General features: G+C 46.6%; 4 protein-coding genes across 12 annotated transcripts in view; 3 read left to right on the top strand and 1 right to left on the bottom strand.

Annotated features, from left to right (window-relative positions):
- LOC121184182 (dematin-like) overlaps positions 1-1,891 on the top strand; it is a 17,315-nt gene extending 15,424 nt beyond the window's left edge. For all 4 annotated transcript variants that reach the window (XM_041041679.1, XM_041041676.1, XM_041041677.1 and 1 more), the window contains exon 17: positions 1-1,891. This exon is cut by the window's left edge and continues 1,028 nt beyond it. The gene's annotated coding sequence lies outside the window, so the exon portion shown is untranslated.
- A 381-nt stretch (positions 1,892-2,272) lies between these two features.
- si:dkey-220o5.5 (actin filament-associated protein 1-like 2) lies at positions 2,273-12,958 on the top strand. 5 transcript variants are annotated; one of them, XM_041041669.1, is made up of 17 exons: positions 2,273-2,646; positions 5,832-5,966; positions 6,067-6,144; positions 6,762-6,823; positions 7,553-7,676; positions 7,753-7,994; positions 8,179-8,358; positions 8,693-8,776; positions 8,975-9,044; positions 9,234-9,313; positions 9,368-9,523; positions 9,736-9,845; positions 10,424-10,541; positions 11,486-11,573; positions 11,666-11,832; positions 11,955-12,065; positions 12,684-12,958. In XM_041041669.1, exons 1-17 carry the CDS (start codon positions 2,391-2,393, stop codon positions 12,708-12,710), a joined length of 2,088 nt encoding a protein of 695 aa, XP_040897603.1. In that variant the 5' UTR covers positions 2,273-2,390; the 3' UTR covers positions 12,711-12,958. The 5 variants fall into 5 exon arrangements, with proteins under 5 accessions (XP_040897603.1, XP_040897602.1, XP_040897601.1 ...); XM_041041668.1 differs by having other exon boundaries at positions 9,234-9,322; positions 9,359-9,523; XM_041041667.1 differs by having other exon boundaries at positions 9,234-9,325; positions 9,359-9,523.
- Positions 12,959-14,153: 1,195 nt separating this feature from the next.
- LOC121184191 (ras-related protein Rab-14-like) lies at positions 14,154-22,182 on the top strand. The gene is made up of 8 exons (XM_041041692.1): positions 14,154-14,281; positions 14,745-14,803; positions 15,280-15,333; positions 15,564-15,741; positions 16,145-16,211; positions 16,700-16,787; positions 16,877-16,907; positions 17,307-22,182. The coding sequence occupies exons 2-8, from the start codon at positions 14,752-14,754 to the stop codon at positions 17,482-17,484; spliced, it is 648 nt and encodes a 215-aa protein (XP_040897626.1). The 5' UTR covers positions 14,154-14,281; positions 14,745-14,751; the 3' UTR covers positions 17,485-22,182.
- A 241-nt stretch (positions 22,183-22,423) lies between these two features.
- Positions 22,424-27,500, bottom strand: part of mak16 (MAK16 homolog (S. cerevisiae)) — a 6,096-nt gene continuing 1,019 nt past the window's right edge. The window contains exons 1-8 of one of the 2 annotated variants that reach the window (XM_041041687.1): positions 25,493-25,859; positions 25,274-25,338; positions 24,930-25,081; positions 24,783-24,837; positions 24,576-24,650; positions 24,001-24,108; positions 23,770-23,835; positions 22,424-23,630 (exon numbers count right to left, since the gene is read on the bottom strand). In XM_041041687.1, coding sequence (XP_040897621.1) covers positions 23,406-23,630; positions 23,770-23,835; positions 24,001-24,108; positions 24,576-24,650; positions 24,783-24,837; positions 24,930-25,081; positions 25,274-25,338; positions 25,493-25,550 — 804 coding nt within the window. In that variant the 5' untranslated portion in view covers positions 25,551-25,859 and the 3' untranslated portion in view covers positions 22,424-23,405. The other variant, XM_041041686.1, reaches the window with a different exon arrangement.

Here is a 27,500-nt window from a genome sequence, read left to right as displayed (position 1 = left end):
ATCGCAGACGTTTGGTCTGAGTCCGATGTTTGAACCCTGAAGCTGAAACGTCCCTGATTCTATTTAATTTCATGTTTTTTATTCTATATTATATACGAACCAACGCAACAACATGACAACACCCAAACAACAACACAAAAAGCACAACAACACACCATCAGGTTTCGCATCATCCTGCTCACAGGGACCAGAGCTGTGGACGTGTGGACAGACAGTGGATGGGTGGGGCCAAATCACAGGTTCAGCTGTCCACATAGTTTTGGTCATGTGTTGGACGTGGCACATGAAGGTCTCAGAAAAAAGATTTACTGACAGAATCAAAGATCTCAGACGGTTTCAGGAAGGTTTTTAGTTTCCATCGGTCCTCAGACGTCTTTCTGCAGCTCACGCTCGACTCCCATTGGCTGCGACCAAACTGTCTCCTCCTTGTTTTTTCTTTCTAGCTCAGCAAAAGCCACTGCCCTGTTTTCTGTAAGTACACTGCACACACACACACACACACACACACACACACACACACACACACACACACACACAGACACACACACACGCAGACACACACTGCTGAGAGATTTTGGCAGCGCAGAAGAACCAGAGCCTGTTGCTGTGTTACAGATCCGCGGCTGAACCTTGTCTCCGCATGGCTCTGGTTTGTCCAGTCAGCAGGTTGTGGACTAGTTAGTGTTGCTTAGTGACCAAATGATGTGCAGCTATTTTTTAACCTACATAGAGAAAGTGGCATGTTTGTTATTAAAATCTGAAGTGTAAAATCATTTAACATGAATGTTGAAAAGAAAAATTTCACCATCAAACACGAAACATGACGGAAGGCGGGAAAGAGACAAAATCTTCCCGGACTTCTCTGAACCAAAAGACGACAGAGGAATGATGGGAAATCACCCGAGTGATGTATCATGTCCACCAGCATCATATCTGATCTCTGTGAACATGGACAGGTTCAACCTGCACTGCAATACAACTGAAGATTATTCAACGTGTTTCAGCACAGGTGATTCATACCTGAGCTTCATCTGAAGGTGCAGTCAGAGGGGTTTTATGTGTCAGTAAATCAAAGCCAGGTGAATGCAGGTGACCACAGACCTCAGATCAGCCATGTGGCCATGTTCAGCCCTGGAGGAATCCTGTGGGTTGTTTTGAGCCGGACTCAGATCAGACTCTGACTCTGTGCTGAATGGATCTGTTATATTTAAGTTAGTCCAATAAACAGATCAATAAAATGTTAAAAACACGACACTACACCTGTGAGCAGGTGTTTCTAATCATACATGATAGTAAACCAGTGACAGTGACCATTTTTGCACTGAACACTTCTAACTTCAGTACATTTCCCTTCCGATCTGAGCTGATGCTCCATCGCGTGAAGCTTCGCGTCAGAGGCCGACGGCCTGTGGTCGCGTGTTCATCGTGGTTTTTGTATTAATCTGATTTACTGAAGGTAAAATGAGACTCTCTGCACCTTTAGATCGGCAGCTCAGGCCTGTGTGAGTCTGTCAGACATGAATTCGCCCTCACTGCAGAGCCACATCCTGTATCACGCTCCGCCACGTCTGCCTCGCCACCACGCACTTCCTGTATCTGTGGAACAAGAAAAGACTGGAAAAAAAAAAACAAGAAGCGGATGAAGGTGTGAGATTTGTTCGCTGGTGTGAACGTGCATTGGTCACTTTACGTTGAAATGATTATTCTGTTCTTTCTTTTTACTTTGAGGAACGACTGACACTGTTTGATGAGAGGATTTACGCTTTGTTCTGATTGGTTGAGTTTGAGTTGGAGGCGGGAGGCGGGTTGCTGTGACTAACACCATGATGACACAAAGATTGTTCCATTTGTTTTGTACATTTTGACGTGTTTTATTGTTTTTGTTGAATTCTTTTAACACGCAGGGCGATGTCACGGAGGCGTGTCACTGTCAGCGCGTCTGATAGGCTGATGTAACTCCTGTATGCATGACGCCGTGATGATGATGTCACAGATTCGCCGGCAGTTACAGGGTCCTGGCTCACAGGAAGGTCAGGCTGAGGTCAAAGGTCATACTGAGGCCAGACGCGGTGACAGTGACTCACCTGTCACCTGAAGCCGCCCTGCACCTGTACATACTGAACCACTGAATGACAATATAACTATTGTTGTTGTTGTTTTCATATCTGGATGCAGGTGATGTAACAGACGAATGGTGACGTGAATGATTAACCATGAGTTCTAATAAAGAGAATTTCTATTTGCTTTGACTCGACTGTGTCAAACCGTCTCTGCTGCTCCGTCTCCACAGGACGGACTCTCACCTCACCTGTGACTGGGTCCAGCACAGTCTAACACTGACCTTTGTACCGCCTGAGGTTTCTCACTGGGAACATGTGGGGTGTGTTTACATGTTCAGTGTTTCTGAGTGTCCCCCTCCCTTCGTACAGAGTGAGTGTGCTGGTCCGTCCCCTCTCTCCTCCCTCACAGAGGCAGGACCGGACTGTCAGAGCTCAGACTCCTCCACCCGGAGCACAGAGGGAGCTCAGAGGAGGAGAAGCAGGAGGAAATCTGTCCGGTGCTTCATGCTTTGGACTCTTCAGCAGAGAAATGAGCCTGAAGATCAGCAGCTACTGAGACAACAAGCAGACATGGACAAACAGAAAGGTACTGACTTTATTACACCGTCCACATCCTGTGATGAGAGACAGCAGACACACACTGTAGAGACAGGAACATCACTGTCTTCCCACCACAGCAGGTTAATGTGGTTTTACAGTTTACATGTCAAACACTGCTTCACACGTGAGAACACGCGTTTCACATGTGAGTTCTGTGAGAGAAGAAAGTGGATTCACCGTTCTCTGTTCTCTGTGACTTCACACTGCAGCAGCTACAGCAGCGTACTCTCCAAACATCAGGCTTTAGAACGTGGTGTGGGCGTCAGCCTCTGTATGAGCATGTTGGTTAACGCTCTGCGTGTTTTCTGTCAGAGCTCTGACGTCTGATCACAGCTGCGTTATCGTGTGTCAGAGAACAGTTAGTATGTTATACTTCATGTTTTCATCCTGCTCGTTAAACAGTCAAACACTGATCCATCCTCCTGCTGCGTGTGGACTCTTTATCGCTCCGATGGTATGTTAACTACAATCGGAAACACCCGTCAGTCCTCCTCCATCATCCTTCCTCCCTCTCCTCCTCCTCATCATCCTCATCATCACTTCCTCCTCTTGCTGCTCTCAGGAGACTGAGCTAATAGACTGTTTAGATTCAGTAGATCTGTGTGTGTGTGTGTGTGTGTGTGTGTGTGTGTAACAGCAGTGTGTGTGAACACAGTCTGTGTCAGAAACATTCAAAACATCTAAACAACCACAAACAAACAACAACGCAGACCATTATTCATCCAGTGTCACATCTGTGTCAGGGCGTCACAGCTGTATACAGCTGTAATTTCTATGATCATGGTTAGCCAGGTCACATGATGTGGACACAGGTGTGGATACCTGAGCAGGTCTACAGGACTGTGAGAAGAATGAATGAAGCTTCCTGCTGATTGGACGACTGAGGCTCAGTTGAGGAAACAGCAGCTCGGTCGTGTGTTTCTGCTGCTCTATATTTACCAAGATGAAAGAGAAAGCTGCTCCACACCCTGCAACACACACACACACACACACGCACACACACACACACACACACACACACACACACACACACAGACACACACACACACACGCACACACACGCACAGTGTTTTGTGGAATACCATCTTTCAGTTAATTTGAGGGTTTGGCTTTTATGGTAAAGCAGCTTATATCACTAAAATATACACACACTGTGTGTGTGTGTGTGTGTGTGTGTGTCTGTGTGTGTGCGTGTGTGTGTCTGTGTGTGCGCTTTCTGCAGCATCAAAGCCAGAGACAGGAAGTAATGCTGATGGTCAGATAAGCAGCGCCCAGTAACACAAACTGGTCCAGCAGCAGTGTGGAACATGTCGTCCTGTCTCTGAGGTGTCCTCTCAGCAGTACAGTGTTGTGTTGTTGTGTTGTTGTGTTGCTGTGCTGTTGTGTTGCTGTGTTGCTGTGGGTGTGTGAGGTATGTTCAGCTCGGTGTTTAAAACAGCAGCGGGCTGATAAGCAGAGCTGTAGGATCCTTAAAATCAGCAGAGAGGAGTTAATCAGAGACTTTTAACCTCCGTCTCCCACTCAGCTCAGAGTGTGAATGGACTCACTCTGTCTCAGTGGACATTAGACACAGTCACTGACTGTGTGGAGTCTTTACTTTCTGCGTGTCTTACGTTCCCCCTCCCTCTGATGATAATTCAGTTCAGTCGAACCTCTCAGCAGCTCATGTTCGAGTCTCCTGTGGCTCAGGAGGAGCTGCTGGACGTCCTGCAGGATGCTCTGTCGGTGTTGAGGAGGTCCCACTCATCCTTCCTGGCGTTGTATTGTCGGTCTGTTGGTTTCACATCCATCCAATCGATGAAGAATTTGCTGTGAATGTTTGCTTGGTTCAGTTTGTTCCACAGGATACTTCCCGTTCCCCAGTTTCTGTGCAGAGACCTTCAGTTTTCATGTGACGTAACAACACACACACTCACACCGAGTCTTTACTCTGCGTTAAACATTAGCAGCGTCCAGCACTTATCAGTGTGTGTCCCGTCACCTCAGGCAGCGACTGAAGGTCAGAACAGGTTCAGTCAGTTTGGAGTCCAGAGCTTCTTCATTCACCGATTAACAGGAGAAACATCCTGAGCTGTTCAGGTCCAAACGGATCCGTCAGCTTTCAGAACAAATGTCACATGAACAGAATCTTCTGTCAGTAACATTTAGCTTTTAGAAGCTAAACACACAGACAAAGACTCAGATCAACAGGATCACGTTCACTTTAAATAATGAGACATTTGAGCCTTGAACGTCCCACGGATGGACAGACAAAGAAGAATGTGTGGATCAGGTCTGTCTGTTGTTATCTCTGTGACAGTGGACAACAGGAAGTGACACACTCAGTGTTCATTCACACACAGACAACAGCTGCTTTCACAACATGAACACACAACGACTTCATGACACGTCTCATGTTTCATCAGCGAGACGACAACAAACTGAACCCGGATCAGCTCAGTCACCTCCAGAAAGATTAAGATGATGAACTGCCCCGAAACTCTGAGCCTCTCAGTTCGTACTTTCACTCATTGAATTGTAAAATGTCGGCTGTGAAAATAAATAATAACAAAGATCCAATAAAAAAGACAAATTTGCAGCAAACACTCAGAAACATGTTTCTGAGTGTTTGCTGCAAACACTCAGAAAACACTCAGAAACATGTTTAAATTGATGTAAACAGACAGAAGGTCTCAGACACACGACGTGTTGATTTGTCTCACTGTTCCACTTCAGTTTGTTTTAATTAGCAGGAAAGTCGAGGACATAGTTAAAGACATGAAGGGACAGAAATGAAGACAGTGTGTTTGTGTGAGGCTGCTGTGATCAGACGTGACTCATGGATCCACTGTCAACAGTCGGTTAAAGGATGATGTTACGCTCAGATAACGCTCAGATAACGTTCAGATAACGTCTGTTTGGCCAGAATTTTCTCTCTGGACTGTGAAGACTCTCGGTCATCCAGGTCGTGGTGTTTCCAAAAGTTATGCAGAGGCAACTTCAAAAAGTTTAGAAATAAATTAAAAATGAATAAGACAAGCAGCAAAAACTTTACACTTGAGAAGTTTGAGCCATAAAAAATGTTTTTGCTTGAAAAACAACTGAAGTGTTAATGTTAATCATTTTCATGAACATATTTATTATCATATTTCATTTGTCCTTCCTACATTTAGTCTGTCCTTCTGTCTTTAGTGCTGGCCAAGCTGGTCTGGGACCTGCAGTCCTTCCTGGCTGTTCTGGACTCAGAGAACCTGAGTTACATCGCTCAGGCTCAGAAGAAATCCATCTCCGAGCTGCTGTCCAAACTGCAGACACACGACGCTGCAGGTAATGAAGCCGCTGATCCTGCTGAACAGGCGGACATCAGGTTTAAAATGGCCGCTCTGAGAGACGCTCATGTGTCTGTTTACTGTTTCTGCGTTTACAGTGGAAGATGCTGAATACATGATCATGAGCTGTCCATCACTGTCTCCTAGCAACGAGCTGACAGACACGCCTGGGACAGGTAACAGTGACTGCTGCTGCTCTGAGGTTTTGTTGCTTGGGTTTTCCTTTTCTGTCTCTATGTGTGCATGTGCGTGTGCGTGTGTGTGTGTGTCCTGGGCGGCTCCTCCCCACTCCTTCCTCCTGCTCAGGCTGATTGCGCACACCTGCGCGCACACCTGTGCCGAGTTGGGGCGCAATCAGTCTCCTCTCCATGAACAAGAGGCTCGGCGTTCCTGTCCTTCCTCGCCAGTTCGTTCCGTCTTCGGCCGTGGTGACCAAACTCTGTGCTTTTCTCTTCGTGAACTCTTTTTGTGGATGTTCTCCTGACTCCCTCTGACCAGCGTGCTCTCTCCTCCCGCAGTTTCCTCCGGCTTCATTCCCACGTTTTCATTCATCGCCGCTGCTGCCGCCTCAGCCTCGCCGCGCAGGAATCCCTCCACCGTCCTGTCTTTTCTCTTCGTTTCTCTTTTGTTTTAAGAACTGAAAATAAACTGGTTAAATCCCTTCACTCCTCACCTGTCTGCTTCTGGCTCCAGGCCTGATTAATAGACTCACATAACAGTGACCTTACTTCACAGGACATGTGCAGCCAGGAACCTGAACTCATCATGTTTGTTTGTTTGTTTGTTTGTCCAGAAGGTGTGTGGTCCTCTGAGCTGCTGTCAACACAGGACTCATCTGTCCGGCTGAGGAACGGGGTGAGACTCACGCACGCACGCACGCACGCACACACAAACGCATGCACCCTGGTAAAATCCTGGTTCACAGTCTGACGCTACGAGGGTGAGGGGGAGGGGGAGGGGGAGGGGGAGGGGGCTGGTCTGTGATGTGGGTCAGTAATGACAGACTGAGTCTTTCTGAGGTTTGGGAGGAGAAGGCAGGGTTACTGTGTGTGTGTGTGTGTGTGTGTGTGTGTGTGTGTGTCAGAGGGAGTGACAGGATGTACTGTGTTTACATATGAGGCCATCTCTCCTCTATTTATCGTCCTATTGGCTGAGAGCTCTGCAGAGGGAGGAAGTGGTCACTGATGGCGGCTGATTAGCATCTGGTCTACGTGATGGATAGACAGAACACACACACACTCACACCCACACACACACACACACACACACACCCACACCCCCCCCCCCCCCACCCCCCCCCCCCCCCCACACACACACACACACACACGACCACAACATTTCCTGGGAATGTTCTTCACATGTAGTTCATTAGCAAACATGTTTTACGTTCTGAGTTGCAGCAGAGCAGTGACTGAGTGCATTCACTCCCGTAATGTGTGTGTGTGTGTTTTTCCTCTGCACCACGCAGAAAGGTAACACCTGTTCACCTGTTCACCAGGCTCGAACTCCGCCCACCCCTCGTACACAGGAGCGAGACCCTCAGACTGCGAGAGAAAGCTGTTTTATCATTTTGCATGGTTTCAGGTGCAGGGCCCCGCGGTGCCGCCCCACCCACCAGGAGGGCTGGGGGGTGATGATGATGATGATGAAGATACATACGAGGAGGCAGAACCCTACGTCCCTGCTGACACAAGCATGTCCAACACTGGTATCTGCAAAGACATGCACACACACACACACACACGCGCGCACATAAAAACACTAACAATGACCTTCATCTCCAGAGAAGGCGGAGTCTGACAGCAGTCACTACGAGTCATATGGCGAGGAAGATGACGATGATGATGATGATGATGATGATGGGGAGGGGGTTGTGAAGGACAGAGCTCACTACATCCAGTGGAGCGCCTCTCAGCCCTGCCTAAGGCCCGCCCCCGAGTCCCGCCTCTGTGGTTACCTGTGGAGGAGGAAGTGGCTCGGACAGTGGACCAAGCAGCTGTTCATCATCAGGAACAACACTCTGCTGGTGAGGAGGAGGAAGGGCCGAGAGGCAGAGCTGCAGTTCCTCTGACCTCCACTGGAGGCTGCTGTGGTCTCAGTCTGACTGGAACTCAAGTGAATGAGGAAAGTTTTTTCAGCTGTGAGCCAATCACTGAGCTGTTCTTCGTCTGTTTTCACTCATATCGTGTGTGTGTGTGTGTGTGTGTCAGTGTTATAAGTGTGCTCAGGACCTGCTGCCTCAGCTGGAGCTGAACCTGTGCGGCTGTCAGCTCGTCTACAAGTCAAAGGGCAGCGGGAAAATCCAGCACCAGCTCAAACTGGTTCTGCTGGGCTCAGAGACACTGGTGCTGGGCTACAACAGCTTCCAGCAGGCTGACGAGTGGAGGAAGGTCAGCAGCACGCACACACACACACACACACACACACACACATACACACACACACACACACACACACACACACACACACACACACACACACACACACACACACACACACACACACGACTAACACTGCATGTGTTGTTTTCAGTGCCAGTTTTCTTCTTTCCTCTCTTCCTCTGGTGACCCCTTGGAGGGGCCCGACCCCCAGGTTGGGAACCACTGCACTGAGCTGAAGTGGTTAAAACTCGTGTGTTTTTCTGTGAGGTGAAGGATGAGAGCCCTGAGGACACATCCTGTGCACGTGTGTGTATATTCACACTGATGTGTGATGTGTGTGCAGGTGATAGAGGAGGTGAGTGCTGGAGGTGAAGCGGAGACTCAGAGTTCGTCTCTGATCAGATCAGACCAGGTGCTGTCCTGCAGGGTGAGACACACACACACACACACACACACACACACACACACACGTCATGATGTTAGGACACCTTAATGCGATGATGACCATGGTCCTGCAGAACAGTGTCAGAGCTCCTTGTTGTGGATTCTCCAGTTTAGATCTGCTGGAGTCACTGGGATTGAAATGCAGTTCTAAACCTCCTGCTGATTTTGTGTCTGTCTTCAGTCCAGTACAGTCCAGACTGACTCTGAGGAGGAGAAACCTTCAGCTGGCTGCAGCTTCAGCAGAGACAAAGGTAGTGAAACTGTTGGTGTGTTGATCTGGAGAAAAGACATTTGCAGCCACAGCGTCTGAAACTTCAACCTTCAGCTTTAATCCTCAGATCCTGTTTGGTGCTGTCAGTAAACAAGTGTGAGACACTGTGGCTCATTTTTAGGATTAAGACAAAGGTTCTTGATGTCTTGTGACCTGTGGTGTTGGACAGGTTTCCTGAACGTGCTGATGAACTGTCAGTGGCAGAGTTTACGGTGTCAGGTGGAGGCTGGTCTCCTCAACATGTTTGGAGAGGAGGAGGAGGAGGAGGAGGAGAAGGAGAAGGAGAAGGAGAAGGAGGAGGAGGAGGAGGAGGAAGAGGAGAGAGAGATGGTGAAGAGGGAGCGATCTCCTCAGTACACCGTCCAGCTCAGAGGGTGCGAGGTCCGAGCCGGGCCTGACACCGAGCGCTCCTACAGGGTCACACTGAGCATGCTCGGTGACCAGGTCGCTGTGCTGGAGGTGAGCTGACGTGACGTATAAACACGACTGTGAACAAGCATCAGAAACACATCCACTCTGTGACAGGGAGGGGTGTGTGTGTGTGTGAGAGTGTGTGTGTGTGTGTGTGTGTGTGTGTGTGAGAGTGTGAGTGTGTGTGTGTGTGAGTGTGTGTGTGTGTGTGTGAGTGTGAGAGAGTGAGAGACTCATTCACTTCTCCATCTTTCCCTCAGGTCAGTAGTTTGGAGGAAAAGGAGCGGTGGTTGAAGCTGCTGCAGGACGGAGCTGCCAATCACAATCACCATGACAACAGCACACAGGAGCACACAGGTGGAGCTCTCAGGTGAGAGTCTGTTAATGCATCCATCCATCTGTTCTTCATCAGCGCATGTTGTCATGGTGACGTAGCGATGGTCTGCATTCTCACCTGTCTGTCAAATCAGCACCAGTGATACACTTAACACAGACTGGCAATAAGAACACAACTCACAGCAACACACTCAGAGACACCACTGACCGACACAGTCAGACACACACAATAAATAAAGTTCAGTAAACAGAATTGTGCCGAGGTCTCAGGAAGTCACCCCCCCTCCCCCCCCTCTCAGGTACCTGTCAGGCAGGTTGGTCCAGCATCTTGGAGAACTGTCCTCAGCTCCTCTGTGGGTTGAGTCTGTCTCAGTGTCTCTGTCTCTTCGTGTGATCCCAGACTGACTCCATGGTGCTGAGATCAGGTCTCTGTGGGGTCCTGACCATCTGCTGCAGGACTCCACAGCTTTCTGGTCTGATGGTTCTTTATGAGCTGAGGCCGAGCAGCGTGTGTTAGGCTTCATGTTGGTTTTTTTTAAGACTGGATAACGTGGTGTGCTCTGTACTGAGAAAGGCTTACTCAGCCATTTCTGACTTCTTCTTCTTCTTCAGTGGGCTGCAGACTCGGAGGTTTCCCACCTCCAACACCTACATGGACGATCCCTTCCATCTGAGCGGACCAGGCCGAGACCAGCCCATCTACTCCAACACCTCCATGCTGGAGCACATGGTACGAGCACAGAGAGGTTCACTGCAGGACACATGAAACATGGGAGTTTCACTCTCACTTCATCAGAGCTGGAAAGTAACTAAGTACATTTACTCACGTACCTTTTGAGGTACTTGTACTGATGCTACTTTAATTAATTTTTTAATGACTTTATTGATCCCATCTGGGGAAATGACTCTCTGCATTTTACCCACACCAAGTGAACAAAACACACACTCAGTCACCCTGTGGGGTTTATGGAACACAGTTAAAGATGTGTCTGTGCAGGTTCTCCTTCATCCAGGTCATGGTGTCCTCAGGGCTGATTGGAGGCAGCTGGGCTTCTTATTTGAAGCTTGAAGACGTTTCACCTCTCACCGCAGAAGCTCCTTCAGTTCCAGAGACAGTCCAGACTTTTAAACTCGTCCCTATCTCACCTATAGTGGGTGGTGCCTCTGGGAGCAGGAGACACCACTGAGTGGAACGTTCACACCTGAGGGTACTTAGGTGATCGCAGGAGCTAAGCATCATGTGAGTCATTAGAGTCAGGTGTGAATGTGTTAGTGGTTTGGGCAGTAGAGGCAGGGGACAGCTGGTGTCGTAGACCACCCCCTCTGTTTAGTGATGGATGCTCTGTTTTGACACGATGGCCTCCTTAACTCCTCTTTCAAACCATCTATGCTCCCGGTCCAAAGTTTGGACATGACTGTCTTCAAAGGAGTGTCCTTTCTGCTTGAGATGCAGGTGAACGGCTGAGTTTTGACTGGAGGAGTGAGCTCGTCTGTGCTGGCTTCAGAGGTGAAACTTATTCAAGCTTCAAAAAAAGTCCAGCTGCCTTCAGTCAAACCTGAGGACAGTTAAAGATGTGGTTCTCCCGGTCACATGTTAACGAGCTGTTAATGGTGCAAACGTTTCCTCTGAGCGCCTGAAGTCGTCAGTGTTTGTCTTTCTGTTTCCACCTCCAGCTCCTCAGCTCCCAGGATTCAGTTCGCTGCAGCTCGGTGTCGTCCAAAGACTCTGTGACCTACAGTAACACCGTCTTCACCAGCCGCAGTGAGTCACCTGACCTCACACACACCTGTTGAACCATCTGGACTGTGCAGTTTGTTGGTCTTTAACGTTGTTGTTGTGTTGTTGTGTTGCAGACAGGAAGGCGGGTGAGGTGGAGCGAGGCGTTCAGAAGCTGGAGCTGACCGCCAAGAGGACGGTGCAGCTGAGGGCGGGCTCAGAGATCAACCTGGCGTCGGCCGGGAAGCAAAGCAAACGCACCTCTTTTCGACAGTCGCTGGCCGTCTGCACTGAGCGCGCTCAGGTAGGAGGGGGAGAGTATATTGGTTCCGCTCAATACATGTAGATATGTTAGATATCACACTGTGTTTTTGATATACTCTGCTAACTGGTTTCACTGGTTTCTGCTGGTCTTTGCTGGTCCAGCTCGGTTTCCTGAACCCTCTGCTGCGTCGGACGGCCTCGGCTAAGAACTCTCTGAGACGAGCTCCGTCAGCGCTGTTCATCGAACACGGGAAGGTTTTCCAGAGGAGGAAGGTCAGTGTCACACGGCAGTTACCTGGACTCACCTGCCTGTTCACGCTGCTCTGTTTTTTTCTGCTGGTTTTTAGCCCATTCAATACAAAATCACAAACTCTGTATTCTTGATTTTAGATTATTCACGTCATTATCACGACACTGAAAAAACAACCAATCGATCAATCGAGAAAATAAAAAACAGATTAAACAGTTAAGAAAATAATCTTTATAAGACAAGCAGAGACTGGGCGGCAGTCGCGCCCGAACACACACGATTCGGCCGAAGCGTTCCTCTCACGCTGTTCACCGGCTCTCAGGATAAGATGGCGCAGCGACCGTCGGACCAGCGCTCTCACACGCCGCCAGCTCAGCTGTTCCTCCGGCCCGCTGCTTGCCCTTCTCTGCCCCCGCCCACTGACAGAGGGAGAGAGGCAGAGTCCCCGCCACCACACACACACCTGTGTCTTATCCCGTCTCAATTAGTTCCAGTCGGCGCGCGCGCAACCTCTCACACACACATTCACACTTAGTCACCCTGTGACAGGCAGAGAGAAGAAGCGACCGCAGCGGCCACCCCCCTGCTAAATATTCCATATATCTGTTCTCCAGGTAACTGTGTGGTGTTTGTCTTCACAGGAATGGGAAACCAAAGCTGCTGCTTGACACCAGCTGCCCAGCCATCACATCCCATCCTCAGACTACAGCAGACCCCCCCTCTACTCCACTGTGGATTCAGTTTAAAGCTACCAGCTATGGGTTGTGTGTGTCACCCTCTCTGAGCTCAGTCAGTGTCTGAGTCCCTTCATGGCCACAGTTCTCCATCCTCTAACAGCTCCTTACATCACAGAGCTAAAGACACCCCCCCCCCCCCCCCACCACCACCACCACCACCAGTCTCCAGACCTGCATCCAGTACTACACCTTTGGGATGTGGTAGAACAGGAGACTGGCAGCTTGAATGATGTGATGAATCATGTCAACATGGAGCAGAAGCTCAGAGGAAGGTTTCCAGCATCAGGTGGATCCATGAGAGCAGAGGGAGGAAGGAGCTGGTGTCAGTGTGGAGCTGCTGATGTAGAGTGATGGAGACACGTCACAAAACTTTTCCATTTCCTGTTGTAAATACTGACTCGATGATAAACCTAAAGAAAAACCGCATCATCAAACTGCATCAACAGATTCAGACAAAGAAAAACAACATCAGCACATCAGCCAAACTCAGCGTCACCAGCCATCTGCAGACTGTGTGCTGACCACACGCTAACGTACGTGTGAACAAGTCTGCACATGGAGACATGTAATTCGGTCTCAGCTCTGGCTGAGCCTGAGTGTGTTCAGTGTGAAAGCGTTTTGCAGGTTTTCAAAATACTTTGCACAGAAATTTAGCAGCAGTCTCTGAGACGTTTGTTCCTGTTTGTTGTGTGTGTCAGGGGTTTTTCTTCATTCTGTCAGATTGTGATGGTTCAGTATGATTCCTCACTGTAACACGTTTGTTTGAATTTCTGTTTTGTTTAATCCCACATGCTTGTTGTGTAACTAACTGAAGCTTTGTATCTGTTCTCACCGTGATCAGCACAATGTCACAGTCACTCACTTCTATGCATTGTTTTTATATTTACTGAATTTATAATCTCAGGTTCTTTGTTGATGTTGGACTAAACACTGATTTGTAAAATAATACTGTAATATTAAAAACTGAATTTTACAATTTATCATTCTAGCTTTTACTTTAAATTATTTGAAATGTTAATTGAGTCACACAATCAAAGAAGAGTTTAGTGGTGTTCAGTATTTGCTCTAACTTCTCCTATGAAGACACTTTTACTCCAGCTGTCTTTCATCATACTGTCCATCAGGAGGAGTCAGGTCCTGTAACTAACACAGAAATCAGAACGATTACAGCTGCAGGACGGGCTGTTAGAGACCAGATATTAAAGACTGTATACTCACTATAAATGTGAAACCAGGGGACTTAACGTCTTACTGATAAATAATTATGTCCTTGTCTGAGAAATCATTCAATTAATCGTTTAAATCGTTTAATGTTCCGCAGGGTGGCGGTAGAAACCCGTGACTCTCGCGGTGTCTCCTATTTTCTCGCCAGTGAGGAAGAATAGCGGAAGAGGAGAGAGGTTTCGTGACGGCTCCGCAGGCTAACAAGCTAACAAAGATAACTATCGGTCTAACCAGCGGTTTAATCAGGATTACAGGTTAGAGAGACACCCGGACCGAAGGTAAGAGAGCAGGATGTATGACATACCCTGTCTGTCGTGTTTATTATTTGGTGGTTTTTGTTGTGAATCGTGATGGAAGTGGCCTCCCTGCTGTTAGCCGTTAGCAAGGCGTAGACACAACAGCAGCTGTTAGCCGGTTAGCTGTAGGGCTAAGCTAACAGAAGGAATTCAGAGGTTTTCTCAGAGAGGGAAGTCAGCTGATGGAAGTTAATACCTGTGCTAAACAGCACTGCTGTGACCCTACACGACTGTCACGGTGTTTAACGCTGCGTGCTAAAGCCGAGCTCGGTGTTTAGCCTTAGCTGCGTGTTAGCGTAGCTTAGCTGCTTCCTTTTGTTTGTGTGTCCAGTTGAACCGTTTTAGTTCACAGGTGATTGAGGTGAGACAGGGTGTGGGCTCTGTACTGAACCTGTTGGTTTTCCCCTGTGCCCCTCCCCCTCCCTCTCCCCCCCCCCCCCCCCAGCATCAGGATGACAGCCGCACCTTACAACTACTCCTACATCTTCAAATACATCATCATCGGTGAGTGTTTGGTTTATGAAATTCTCTGTTGGATGAATGTGCTGGTTATCTCTCCGTTGATCGATTGATTGATTGATTGGTTTGTAAAAATTCATAAAATAGTGATAATTCTCATCATAAAAACGCCCTGTCACAGGAGACACACAGCGTTTAGTCTGACTCCTCTGTGTTCAGAGAGTGGAAGAGTATGACTCAGATGTTAGCAGGTTTGTCAGTGGTGGAAGAAGCAGTCAGATCTTTTACTGAAGTAAAAGTACCAAAGTGTAAAAGTGCTTAGTTCCACGTGAAGTCCGCATTGAAAGTGTATAAAGTGTATAAACATAATCAACAGGCAGATAAAGTGTGTGTGTGTGCGTGCGTGGCTGATCAGTGTACACCCACAGTGTCGTTACATGCTTTGACCAAACGGATTCACGCTAACACGTCGTCCTGATCGTGTGTTTGTACTGTGATCGTTATTATTTCTGTCTCTGCAGGTGATATGGGAGTAGGGAAGTCTTGTCTGCTGCATCAGTTCACAGAGAAAAAATGTGAGTCCCTTCTTCCTCTCTCTGCTCTTCCATTGTGTCTGCAGGTTTCATAAAGCATTTGGTCTAAAAATATCAGAAAACTGTGGTTAGTCCATCACTGTGATCGTTATCCAAGAGTATGTTTCACCTGTCGCCAACATACAACCCGTGCTGAGCTGCGTCTGTTCTCCTGCTGTGTTCTGTGCAGGTATTTACAGTTATAATGATGTGTATTCTGTGTGTGTGTGCAGTCATGGCAGACTGTCCCCACACCATCGGGGTGGAGTTTGGGACGAGGATCATGGAGGTCCACGGTCAGAAGGTGAAGCTGCAGATCTGGGACACTGCCGGTCAGGAGCGGTTCAGAGCCGTCACCAGGTCCTACTACAGAGGGGCCGCGGGGGCCCTCATGGTCTACGACATCACCAGGTACTGACGGGGAGAGGCTGGTGCGTTGGCTGTCCTTGTAAATTTCCTGTTCCTTGAACTAAACCCAGAATGGGCTGCTGTAACATAAATCTGGAACAATGTGGAGAAGATACAGAAGTCGTAAAGTGGTTTTCAGATGAGTTTGACACAGTTAACACAAGTCTGGAAAATAAGATTATCAGGATTCTTGTCTCTAGTTAACAAAACTTAACAGGCAGCACCTGCACAGAGCTTTACCCAACCACCTGCTGATCCACCGTACCAAACGTGTAGCCAGTGACGATCAGTGGGTCCAAACTGAAATATCTCAGCAGGGAGTTTACTGCCATGACATTTTGTTCAGACGTTCATTTTCCCCTCAGGGTGAATTGTAAAAACTGTAAAAGATTTTCTTTGTGTTTAGGAGAAGTACTTACAATCACCTGAGCAGCTGGTTGACAGATGCCAGGAACCTGACCAACCCAAATACAGTGAGTACAGACGCACCGAGCACTGACGCTACGACTGATCGGTTCATTGATCAGTTCGTCAGTGACAGGAAATTAACTGGCAACTATTTTGAGTCTCTCACTTTTGAGCAAAACGTTGGAGTTTGGACAAAACACATTTGTTGACGTCACATTAGACTCGACATGGATCAGTTAATCAGGTTTGTTTCTTTTATAACATGTGCCAAGAAATATTTCCAGGAAAGCATCATACATGTTGAATTGTAGTGATCAATCTGCAGACAGTGTATTTTAGATTCCTGAAACTGTTAAACAACTTTTCAGCCAATCATAATGTGCGCCTAAACATCCTGTCACCTGTAAATCACAACCAGCTGCCACTCCATAATATCCATTTTAATTCCTCCTGATAAAATCCAGTTTAAAAATCAGACTCTTATCTACAAAACGGAGACTTTTACTTTGGGAATTTCATGGACTATAGATATTTAATAAAAGCTGTATTTCAGGTGATCATTCTGATTGGTAACAAGGCCGATCTGGAGGCCCAGAGAGACGTGACGTACGAGGAGGCCAAACAGTTTGCTGAAGAGAACGGTGAGGAGCCTGTGAGAGAGCAGAAACATTTATTAAGCTAAAACAGGATGTCTGACTGGATCTGATCTCTGCTTCCTGTTGTTGATCAGGGTTGCTGTTTCTAGAGGCCAGCGCTAAGACGTGAGTGTACACACACACACACACACACACACACACATATATATCTTTGTGAGGACACTTCTTAGCATAATTATGGGATGGGATCCTGGTAAAAACATGACACAGAAAACATTTAGATTGGAGTTTAAAGTTGTGCAAACCAAGATGATTTAAGACATTTTTAACACCACAGAGACTTTTATTTAGTTCCTGTTTCATGGTCAAACCAGCCAATGACTGACTGACCTAACACGTGGTGCACACCTCAGCTACAGCACAGATTTGCTTCTGTTTCTGTTTCATGTCAGACTCACAGATCCTTTTTCTGCTTCAGCAAACCGGAAATGTGAATTTGCTTTGAAAGCTTTAAATCCTAAACATGTAAGAACCTGTTTGTTTGTTTGTCTTTTTCTTGCTCAGGGGGGAGAATGTGGAGGAGGCCTTCCTCGAGGCAGCAAAGAGGATCTACCAGAACATCCAAGATGGCAGTCTGGACCTGAACGCCGCCGAGTCTGGAGTCCAGCACAAACCATCGGCGCCGCAGGGAGGCCGCCTCAACGCCGACAGCCAGCCGGCTAAAGAGGGCTGCAGCTGCTAACCACAGACAGAAACTACAGACCCATCAAACCGACGGACGGACAGAGACAGATACGTACACAGAGATCCCCTCTCCTCCAGGCACTAACTTCCATCTTCTATCTGCATCCAACAGGATTTAGCTGGATTACATTTAACACAGCAGTGGCAGAGTCCAGCCCTCTGTTGTCAAATCCAGACTGCAGTTCAGTACCCAGTTCACCCGCCCTTCACCCAGTCAGCCATTTACCAGCTTTGGTTCAATCAGGACACCCTCAACCAAAGCCACAACTATCCAGATTTCAGTGTGCAGCCTCTGGAGCGACAGGTAAAAACTGGACCAACTCACTGCCCAAATCACAGTTGCACCAAAATTTTTTGCCTTTATTCCAAATCTGTACGTTGCTATGGAGAAATCCAGAGCCCAGTCTTAAACTGGACTGCCCATAGTCCAAATTGACACTGTTTACAGACCAAATCCTGACACACTTGGCCCAAACTTTAGCCAATCTGGATCTGTCAAGCCCCAGAATAAAACAGGCCTAAGCCCATAACCAGACAACGGGCTCAAAGGTTAACCAGCCCACAGCCAAAGTGGACTTTGAGCTGGACCACCTCAGTCCAAATGACTACCTGAAGGGAGGCCAAGCAAGACAGTTTAAATCTCATAATAGGGCAGCTCGAAGCCCATCACCCATAAACCTTTTTCCCATGATTAGACCACCCTCCAGGTCCAGTGCAGAGCCCTGTCTACCCGGGTCAGTCATGGGTAGTCCAGATAGATTTAGCTGTCCTTCAGATTAGAACTACCTTCGTACTGGATGTGAAACACCCATATCATAGAGGAAAATATTCAGTAATCCCACTGTCCAAATGGACATTCCTCTGAACAGATCCAGAGCATCGGCTCAATCCAGATCGCTCTCAGTTCAAATCCAGAAACACCTTTGGGCCCAAATCTTCAAATCTAGACTTTGAGGTCTCACTTAACTATAATCTAATCTGCTATAACTCCAGATTGTCCAAACAATCCAGTTCTGACAGTGACTCTTTGATAAAACGTCTGGATTTATGTTGGTATTTGTGTCTTTTGCGTGTGTGACATCCCATCATTTAATACTGAGTTGGAAAACTGTTTAAAATTTATGATTCAAAACTATAAATTCTGGCACAGTGTTGGTCATCTGGACTCGCCTCTGGGGCTCGTCCTTCACAGAAAACATGTTCCTCATCCATGAGTTTACCAACGACGCTCTCCGATTGGTGGGTTTAATTATTCCATCAGTTCTGTGTGGGCTTCTGACCCACTGCATTCACACAGTGATCAGAAGACGCATGCTAACGCTAACTGCTGTTGTTATGGTCAGATGCGTCTCTGGAGGCGTTCCAGCTGTACACTCACTGTATGACTACGGTTAAAGGGGTACTCCACTGATTTTACACGAGGATTACTCATCGCACCACTAAGCTCCACTAAAATCTGTTAAATAACACTAGAAATGTACAGAATTTGGGCTCAAAGATTATAAAAGAATGAATAACAAAAGTCTGCATTATAAACTGGAGTAAGGAAATTATGTGTTCAGTCCGGGTGTCTCGCCTCAGGGTTGACCAGTCTTTCTTGTCTCACTCAACTTTCTCGATGTGCTTTGACGTAAAAAGTCTAAATCCCTGGAGTTTCCCTTTAACTTTTTCCCAGCCAGAAAAAAGGGGTTGTAGAAAATATTGGAAAATGGTGACAGAAGAGAAGGGATGTCAGTCCACATGGGACCACACAGTGACACACATGTGTTTCTACACATGGAGCATTAACACACGTCTGTGGAAACCCTGCCTGAATCCAGCGTGGGTAAAAATTAATTCTCAAAACCAAACATAATCCCAAAAGAACCTGAGGACAATAGGACACTGCCCACAGAAATTCGACTTCATGTTATTTTACGTCTTTACGTCATTACGCCTCTATAATATAATACCTTATACCTATATAATACCTTGTGGACCCTAGGAGAACGCGTTCTCCTAGGGTCCACATGTTCAGAGACAGGAACCCCAGCTCCACCCAGTAAACTCACCACACGTCCAACTCCACACTTTGCCTTTTTTTTTAAAAATCTGAAACATTAGAAAAAAAAACCTTTGAATATTGATCGATCTGTGGAGAGATGCAGCAACTGATCAATGAAGATGATGATGATGAAGAAAGACGTGGCTTACCTGAACCAGAATGTCACTGCTGGTCCCTCTGTGGATCTCACATTCAGGACAGAGCTTCGATTACGCTGTCGGGCTTTTTTAATCAAACACAGGATATTTGTGATGTCACAGCTCCCTCTAGTGGCCAGTTTTTGCTTCCCTCCTGGTTAAGTTTGTATTGAGGGAAGAAAAATGCCACAAGTGGAAGCAACACAGATTTCCTTTAATTTATTACTGCCTGTTTTTGTGTTGTTGGCTCAGTTTTTCTTTTTAACGTTAGGTTGGGATGACAGTTTACTTGAAAGCGTTACTCTGGTTTCTGGTTCATTACAACTAAACTGTTGCGTTGCAATGAAGGCGTCACGCGTCTTACTTAAGCTGAATATTGGTTAGCTCTGCAAACGTTAGGAGGCAAAGTATTTGTACATAAGAGTTGTAAAAAAAACCAAATCCACAGCTGATATCTTAGGGAACATCTGGACATGTGATTTGGATCGAATGGCAGAGCCTTGATATCCTGAAGTGCTTTAAACAGTCAGCCATCGACTAAATTCTCTCAAACTGGGTCGATCAGTAGGTTTTGTTCCTGAAGAAGCATTCCAGCGCTAACTCGCTTCAAACAGAAACACCTGGTCCTCGCTGATGGATTAAAGTCGGTTTGACACTAAACGAATCGGCTGTCAAGCTTCCAGTTAATGTCCAGTTAATGTCCAGTATCTCTCCAGCAGGGACAACACACTGTGGACTCGTACACGGTCACACAGACACACAGTCACACACACCAGGAAGAATCTGACGAAATCTCAGAAGCAACAAACGTCACTGACTCGAGGAGTCAAAGTATTCAGTATTACAGAAGTAATACACTAAGTTTACTTTACTCTCAATCAGCTGATGAAATTGTTTGTATTCATCTTGACCTGCCTCTTTGTTGTCCCAAATTTTCTCTTCACTTTCCTATTTTACACTTCGGCCATGTTTTCCTTCCCTTTTATCCATGATAGAAAAATAAGCACTGCTGTGAGGAAAATTAAATATATTCTGTACACAAGTGGAAGAACGTATGTGCAAAGAAATGACCAAATAAAATGATCCAGTAAAAGCTAAACATATTTTTTCAGCAAGAAAAGGAGGAAAAATGAAGAAATATAGAAAATATATCAAGTAATAATGTTAAGTCACAATGATGCTGAAAAATGTTGGCTCATTAGTATTCTAATTTTTAATCATTCAAACGTTTCCTTCATTTTTTGTTTTTTTGAAAATTTAAATAAATTTATCTTTAAAAAAAAAAACATTGATACTGAAACTAATAATCTGATTTACAATGATTTTTTAGTTCTGTGTGTAACTGTAATCTGTTAGTAAAGACACTTTTTCATAATTTGGGGGGAACAGAAATAAATGATCTACGCTTTTGACTCAGCAGATAATTAGTGATGTTTGTCACCTGTGGGACTCCGTACGGATTTACTGGAGCTCTGAATGAAACCAGTTTATTTTGAATTTAAAAGCAGCGGCCGCAGCCTTCGTTCTCCCTGACCCTGGTCCAGAATCCGCTCTGCTGGTCCTGTGTACATATCCAGTCACAACGGAAGTGTTGAGGATTTTAAACCAGTGGAAGCAGCTGTCGGCGTGTCCGGACTTCACCGAGGAGTCCGGCACCGCTTCAGCACAGAATCTGGTTTTCAGCTGTGTGTGAATCTGTGTGAACGGGGACAGATCCCTGGGATTTTACTCTTCGCTGTCCTCTGATTGGCGGATAGCTGCCTTCTTTAACTGTGACGCTTGATTTATGAATGAAACCCCTCCCTCACTGTAAAAAAACAAAAACAACACATCTGACTTCCAAGTTTTCAGACATCTTGTTGCTTTTTCATCACTTAACCTGCACACTGCGTTCACCGGGGACGTTTCTTAGGGAAAGCAGAAATTAGTTTGTCTCCTTGTTCATACGTGTTTTTGTAATTTAACTCAAAGATTTTAACAAGTTTCCAGGGACCAAAGGGTCACGGAGAAAAACACGAGGTCACAGGATCCATCCGGGACAACAGGCAGTTTAACGTTTCGCTGTGACCGACGCCTTAGGAAAACAGCAGGGGGCAGTGTTGTCACAGCGCAGTCGCCTTTTAAATCTGAAAAAAATACATCTGGAAAATAAATAAATCTGGAAGTAAAGTATGTGAAACAAAGGGAGTCTGAATAAACTTTCTTACGATAGAAGCGGCGGCGAACGAGTTTTTTAATTATTCAGAAGCTGCTTTTTAAACGGTTACACTGATCAGTCAGATGGAGGCGCTGTAACCAGGCGGACAAAGTGTCTGGTTGTTCCCGCTCACTGGCTGTCACGTTTTATTCTTTCGTTTCTGTTCTGTTCATTTTCTGTCTGCTAAAGCAACGAACATGCTTCTTACGATTCTTTGAATATTTATATTCTTAATCTGTGATGATTTTCTTCAGCTGGACCTTTTCATTGTACGACTATGGGGATTCGGTAATCTGTAAATAAAGTATATATCGTGTATATACGCCGGTGGCTCTGCTTCAGATTTATCTGAGCGGCTGTGAGGAGTCGCTGGGGTTGGTTGTATAGCTCTGCCCGGTAACGGCCTCAAACACAGGAGCAGAATCAGAGTCCAGCTTTCTGACTGACACGCTTCCTGTAGCTGCACAGTCAGTCAGTGCTTCAGACATGGAGGTGGTTTCAGGGTTACTGTCTCATACTAACTGTATTTATACGAACACTCGTTGTCTTCCATATTAATAGAGTAAGGGATCAGAAACACTCAGGTAGTATTATTCTACAACTAATTTCAATGATCATTTCAAGACGCTTGTAATAAATGTTCCTGGAGTAAGTTTGAGAGTTTGAAACGTGATCCGTGTTTCTGATGAAAGCTTCAGCAGCATCGGAGGTCTGAGGTTTAGTTATTCGTACGGACGCCGCAGCAGCAGATGATCACATGGGTAACGGGACCTGATGAGACCGGATCTGTGTTCTGTGTTACATGAACAGTTCAGGTCAACATGCTTTGACTTCCTGTCACCAGTTTATTCCAGAAACTTATTGCTGCAGTTAAAGGTCCAAATTTGAATTTTTGTCTCTTAACATTAAACTTCTGGTCTGAAAGTTGGAAGTCCCAACAACAAACTGCATTTCCGTCTGTCACCTTCTTTATTTTTCACATAAAAATATTTAAAGTTAAGAAATATTTTTAACATATAAAGCAAGTTGATTTCTTCACATGTTCATCACGTTTTTTGAGCTTGTGGCGTTTTTCAAAGGTTCACGTGTTTAATATTTAACAACAACAGAAATAAGAACGATGTGTTTGAGTCACTGAGAGTTAAAGTCACTTTGGGTGTTTGATCAGAGCTGATCCCAGGTCAGATCAGTGCTGTGAGTCCATATCTGATCCCATACGAAACAACGTCCTCTGGACCAAACTGAAGGATCAGTTCTACCAACAACAGCTGATCTCAGATCGGATCTGAGCCTTTGAGCCGACATTTTTTATAACTTTATTAATTTGTAAATAAAGTTATAAAAAATAAACTTTAAAACTTGCTCTCAGACCCCGGGTCCTACCTGGACCCCGGTCCAGAGGACCTGAGACCCGAGCGAACACCCACACACCGAGTGAGCGACAGAACAGAACACCTGCCGTGATGAACCTGAGTGAGCTGATGTCCGGATCGTGTCCTCAGCAGAGTCTCAGCCCACAGTTTGATTGACAGCTGACATCACTACGTGGCTCTGCTCTTGGAGGCGGGCTCTGTCTCCTGCTCGTACTCGATCTCTACGTACGCTCGCTTCTTCCTCGCTGCCGCACCGTTAGCCGGAGATTTGCCTTTGGACCTGGAGGCTTTCGTCTCCACCTCCATCTCCACCTCTTCCTCCTCCTCCTCCTCTTCTTCACTTGACTCCTCCTCCTCCTCCTCGTCACTGCTCGTCTTCAGCTTGTTCATGTCCTGAAACGAGAAACAAACATTCAGATTCTACGTGTTCAGATACTGTGCAGAGTCCGAGGTGACGCGTAGTTCAGTCCAAACAACCAGAACAGCTTTCCTCTCCTCATGGTTTCTCTCTGACTCACACACACAGATTTACCTCGAAGTCGCTCAGGTCGCTCTCCTCCACCTCTTCTTCTGCTACAAACTCTCTCTTCCCAACATCCTGCAGACAGAGAGGATGAGATTTAACTCAGGTCTAAACTCCTCACAGACCAGGAACCCGTCTGCAGAGCTGAACACAGACAGAGTCCTCTGCTGCTTTTAAGACTGTCTGAATAAACTGAAACGCTGTGATACTCCGGGACATGATAAAAGCGCCATCCATCACCTCGTCGTCCTCCTCCTCATCCTCCTCCTCCTCGGACTCGCTCTCTTCGTCCTGCTGCTCCAGCGCTTTGTCGAAGGCGTGGACCGGGAAGTTGTAGATGTCTCCGTACTGAAAACAAACACACATTAACCCGACAGTCTTATGTTTCATACAGTCAGTGAGCTTAACTAACGCTGACGACCTGCGGCTCCAGCCTGAGCCTGAGCTGAGCTGCAGGTCTGAGATGTTGAAGTGAAACTCTGAGGTTAACGAGCTGCGATCAGCTGATCGTTTCTCTGGAGAAGAGTCTCCACTCTGTCCAACTACAGAAACACAGACCTGTGACAGAGTGATGCGTCTCCACTCACACGCCATCTTTGGCAGAGTCCAGTCAGCAGCTGGGACAGAGCTCGTTAACCAGCAGACCGGAGCTTCACATTAATGAACGTTAATTATCTGCACCTGCGCGTTTTCTGCGCTGGTGAAAAATAACCAGGACACATAAAGGGTCTCATGAGAGACCGTTTAGAGTCAGAGTGGATCCAGGTGTTCTGGCACCCTGTGGACCACCGTGACACCGTGTCTGAGGACCGTACCGTTCCCTGTTTGAGTCTCTCCAGCAGCTCCTTCTCGATGGCATTATCCAGCTGAGCAGCGATCAGAGCTTTCTCCTACAAACACAACAACAGGAAGGATGAGGACAAACTGCAGGTAAACACACCTGGACAGGGTCTCATCAGAGAAGAGTTAACAACGCGTGGAGTAAATCTGCTCAGAGTCTGAGGTTTGTGGTGCTGACTCACCTCCTTCCTCTTCTCCCTCTGCTCCACCTTCCTGCTCAGAGGAACCAACTTCCTCCTGCAAACAGAGAAACGGTCGGACGTGAACCCGAGGACAGTTTAACACCATCAGATGGTTTCAGCAACTCGTCCAACGCTCGTGGGACTTACTGTCTCTTCAGGACCAGTTTCCGCATGCGGATCAGGTACTGGGTGATTTTGGTGAATCTCTGTTTACATTTGTGTCTGATGAACCGAGGCCAGTAAATCAGGTTCTCATCGATCTGTTCCAGAGCTTTCTCATAGTTCTTACTGAGCTTCACCTGCACACACACACACACACACACAGTCAGACACACACACTTTACAGCGATGTGATGCTGGATCATTGCTTCATTTTAAAGGGTCTCAGGCTGAAGGCTGGGAACCAACAGGAACAAGTTTTACATTTGATCAAAGAAACACAGGCTTTAACCTGCGGCACTGCATCTGTGTGTTGATTGGTTGAAACTCACCTTCTCCCACATTTTGGCGGGAAAGGCTGCTCTCTCGATCACCTTCATGTAGAGGAAACACTGACCTGAGGAGAAGATCCCACATCATGAATTCACACACGCTGGTTTGAAAAGGTCTGACTGATGAAACATCTGTTTCCTGACAAAACTACAAACTGACTCAGAGTAAAATAACAAATCTATTCTCTACTAATCAATGAATCAGAAATCTCTCAGTACCAGCAGCGTGTGCTATCATGTGAGCAGCGTCAGGTTTGAGAAGCTGGAACCAGTTCATCGTCTTCTCTGCAGAAATGTGTGAAACAGCTTTTAGACCTGACCTGCAAACCTGAGGGCGACAGCTGTAACACACACTGACTGACAGGAGTCGCTTCAGGTCAGCTGACTGGTCCAGGTGCAGGAAGTGGGCACATTAATCCAGGGATTCACTCATTCATTCATCATCACCTCAGTATTTCTAAAACTCTGTCACTGATTGTTCTTTACTGAGGAAAACATCTGGAAACACGTCCAGCTGTTTGACCAAAGCCAGGTCCCTGCTGACCCCTGACCCAGTGTAACCAGCATGTTTCCAGGCTGACGTGAGCGTGTGGACTTTACCTTTCTCCTCTCTGATGGTGGCGTACTGACTGTTGGCCAGCGGACAGGACGAGCGGTTGCACAACCCCGTGATGTTGTATTCATTACGACAGAAGTTCTGACTCTTTGTCCTGAACAGAGGATGAGACATGACGTTACCTTCTCACAGAGATGTCAGTGTTCAGGTGGTCGGATCAGTCAGCAGAGAAATACCTGAGGTCAGACCGTGTTAATCCCGCACAGAGCTCTGACTGAGCTGTTTCTCACCACACTAACACAGCCTCACTTCTTCACGGACAGGTGTGTACAGGTGTGATCGACTGATCGATTCATCGCCAAAGCTGCGGTGTTTTTGCAGTGCTCCTGACTGACCCAGGATCTGCTGTGTCAGCTATTTTCACACATACCTGCCGTCTCCCTACCTGCCGAGCTCACCGAGCAGAAGCGGCATGCTGCGCGTGCACAGGTCAGGCTAACGCAATCAGCATCACCTGCTCCACCTGCTGCTTCATTAGTCAAACGGCTTCAGCTGGAGCAGAAGCGGAGTTACGCCGTTTAATCCCCAGTAAAAACAGCTCGTCGCTCATTTGGGAGCGTTTCGGCTCTGAGGCCGCAGACGAGCAGCAGAAACAGGTTCTGTGCAAAACCTGAAGCTGCAACATCCAGCGGAGACACGAGCAGTTTATACCGACACCTGAAGAATCAGCACAGGTGTTTGCATGACGGAGAAGTTCCGGTGAAAAGTGTGAGAATGATGCTCAGACCCGAAGAAGCGAACAGACAGTTCCAGCATGTTTTACCAGCGTCGCTCCGGATGATCAGAGCAGCCGAACACACCGGGAGGTAACGATGCTGACCGTTAACACGGTCACCGAACACGGATTGAAAAACCTCCTCCTGCTTTAACTGCTGCTGCAGATGTTGATCAGCTCGCTCCCTTGTTAATAAACACATTTGAAATTCTTGACTTTAGTTTTCATTCTTGCATCAGTGTAATGGTATTTAATGTTTTAATGCTATGATCAGAATCAGAAAAACTTTATTAATCTCCGTGGGGAAATTCTTTTGTTACTTGCAAAAAGATGTAACTGTCTGTCCTGTCTGTAAATGTTACTGTACATTGTGAATATTACACTGAAGCTTGATTTGAAGAAAATCCTGAATCAAACCGAAATCACAATATCTGTCAGAAAAATCACAGATCTTTTCCTGAAATCGTTCAGCCCTAACAGGTGTTCCTTATAAAGTGCTCAGTGAGTGTACCAACCACTACAGATCTGTATAACTGCTCTTTAATAACAGCAACATTCTTAGAAAACATATTTGTTCATGTATAAATATAAATACCGGCTGATGTATTATCAGATTTGTCAAACTCAAATGTCAGTTCAGGTTAACGAACCTTCAGGTGGGACAGTAACCAGACGTACAACCAGGGTTTTCAACCATCACGTATTTTCTATTGTTAAACTGAACAGGTATGAGCACGATCTCACCTTTCAGTCACGTGTTCAGGTGGGTTTTTACAGAAGGAAAGACTCTGAGGATGAAAACTAACTCATTATTTTTACAAACGTCTGATTTACTGCCCATCCACTTTATCACGGAGCAGGTGGAACAGTCCTGGACGGTGTAACTCAAAGCAGTC

Source organism: Toxotes jaculatrix, chromosome 7, assembly GCF_017976425.1.
Source record: "Toxotes jaculatrix isolate fToxJac2 chromosome 7, fToxJac2.pri, whole genome shotgun sequence".
In the NCBI taxonomy this organism is placed as follows: Eukaryota; Metazoa; Chordata; class Actinopteri; family Toxotidae; genus Toxotes; species Toxotes jaculatrix.
This window is presented reverse-complemented; position numbering and strand designations above follow the sequence as displayed.

Bases quoted from the DNA above. Each gene is read 5' to 3' on its own strand.
- si:dkey-220o5.5 (XM_041041665.1), top strand. From the start codon at position 2,391: ATGTTCAGTGTTTCTGAGTGTCCCCCTCCCTTCGTACAGAGTGAGTGT. The intron at 8,359-8,692 runs GTCAGCAGCACG...ATGTGTGTGCAG, and splicing joins AGGCTGACGAGTGGAGGAAG to GTGATAGAGGAGGTGAGTGC. The intron at 9,045-9,233 runs GTAGTGAAACTG...GGTGTTGGACAG, and splicing joins CAGCTTCAGCAGAGACAAAG to GTTTCCTGAACGTGCTGATG.
- LOC121184191 (XM_041041692.1), top strand. From the start codon at position 14,752: ATGACAGCCGCACCTTACAACTACTCCTACATCTTCAAATACATCATC. The intron at 14,804-15,279 runs GTGAGTGTTTGG...CTGTCTCTGCAG, and splicing joins CTTCAAATACATCATCATCG to GTGATATGGGAGTAGGGAAG. The intron at 16,212-16,699 runs GTGAGTACAGAC...GCTGTATTTCAG, and splicing joins ACCTGACCAACCCAAATACA to GTGATCATTCTGATTGGTAA.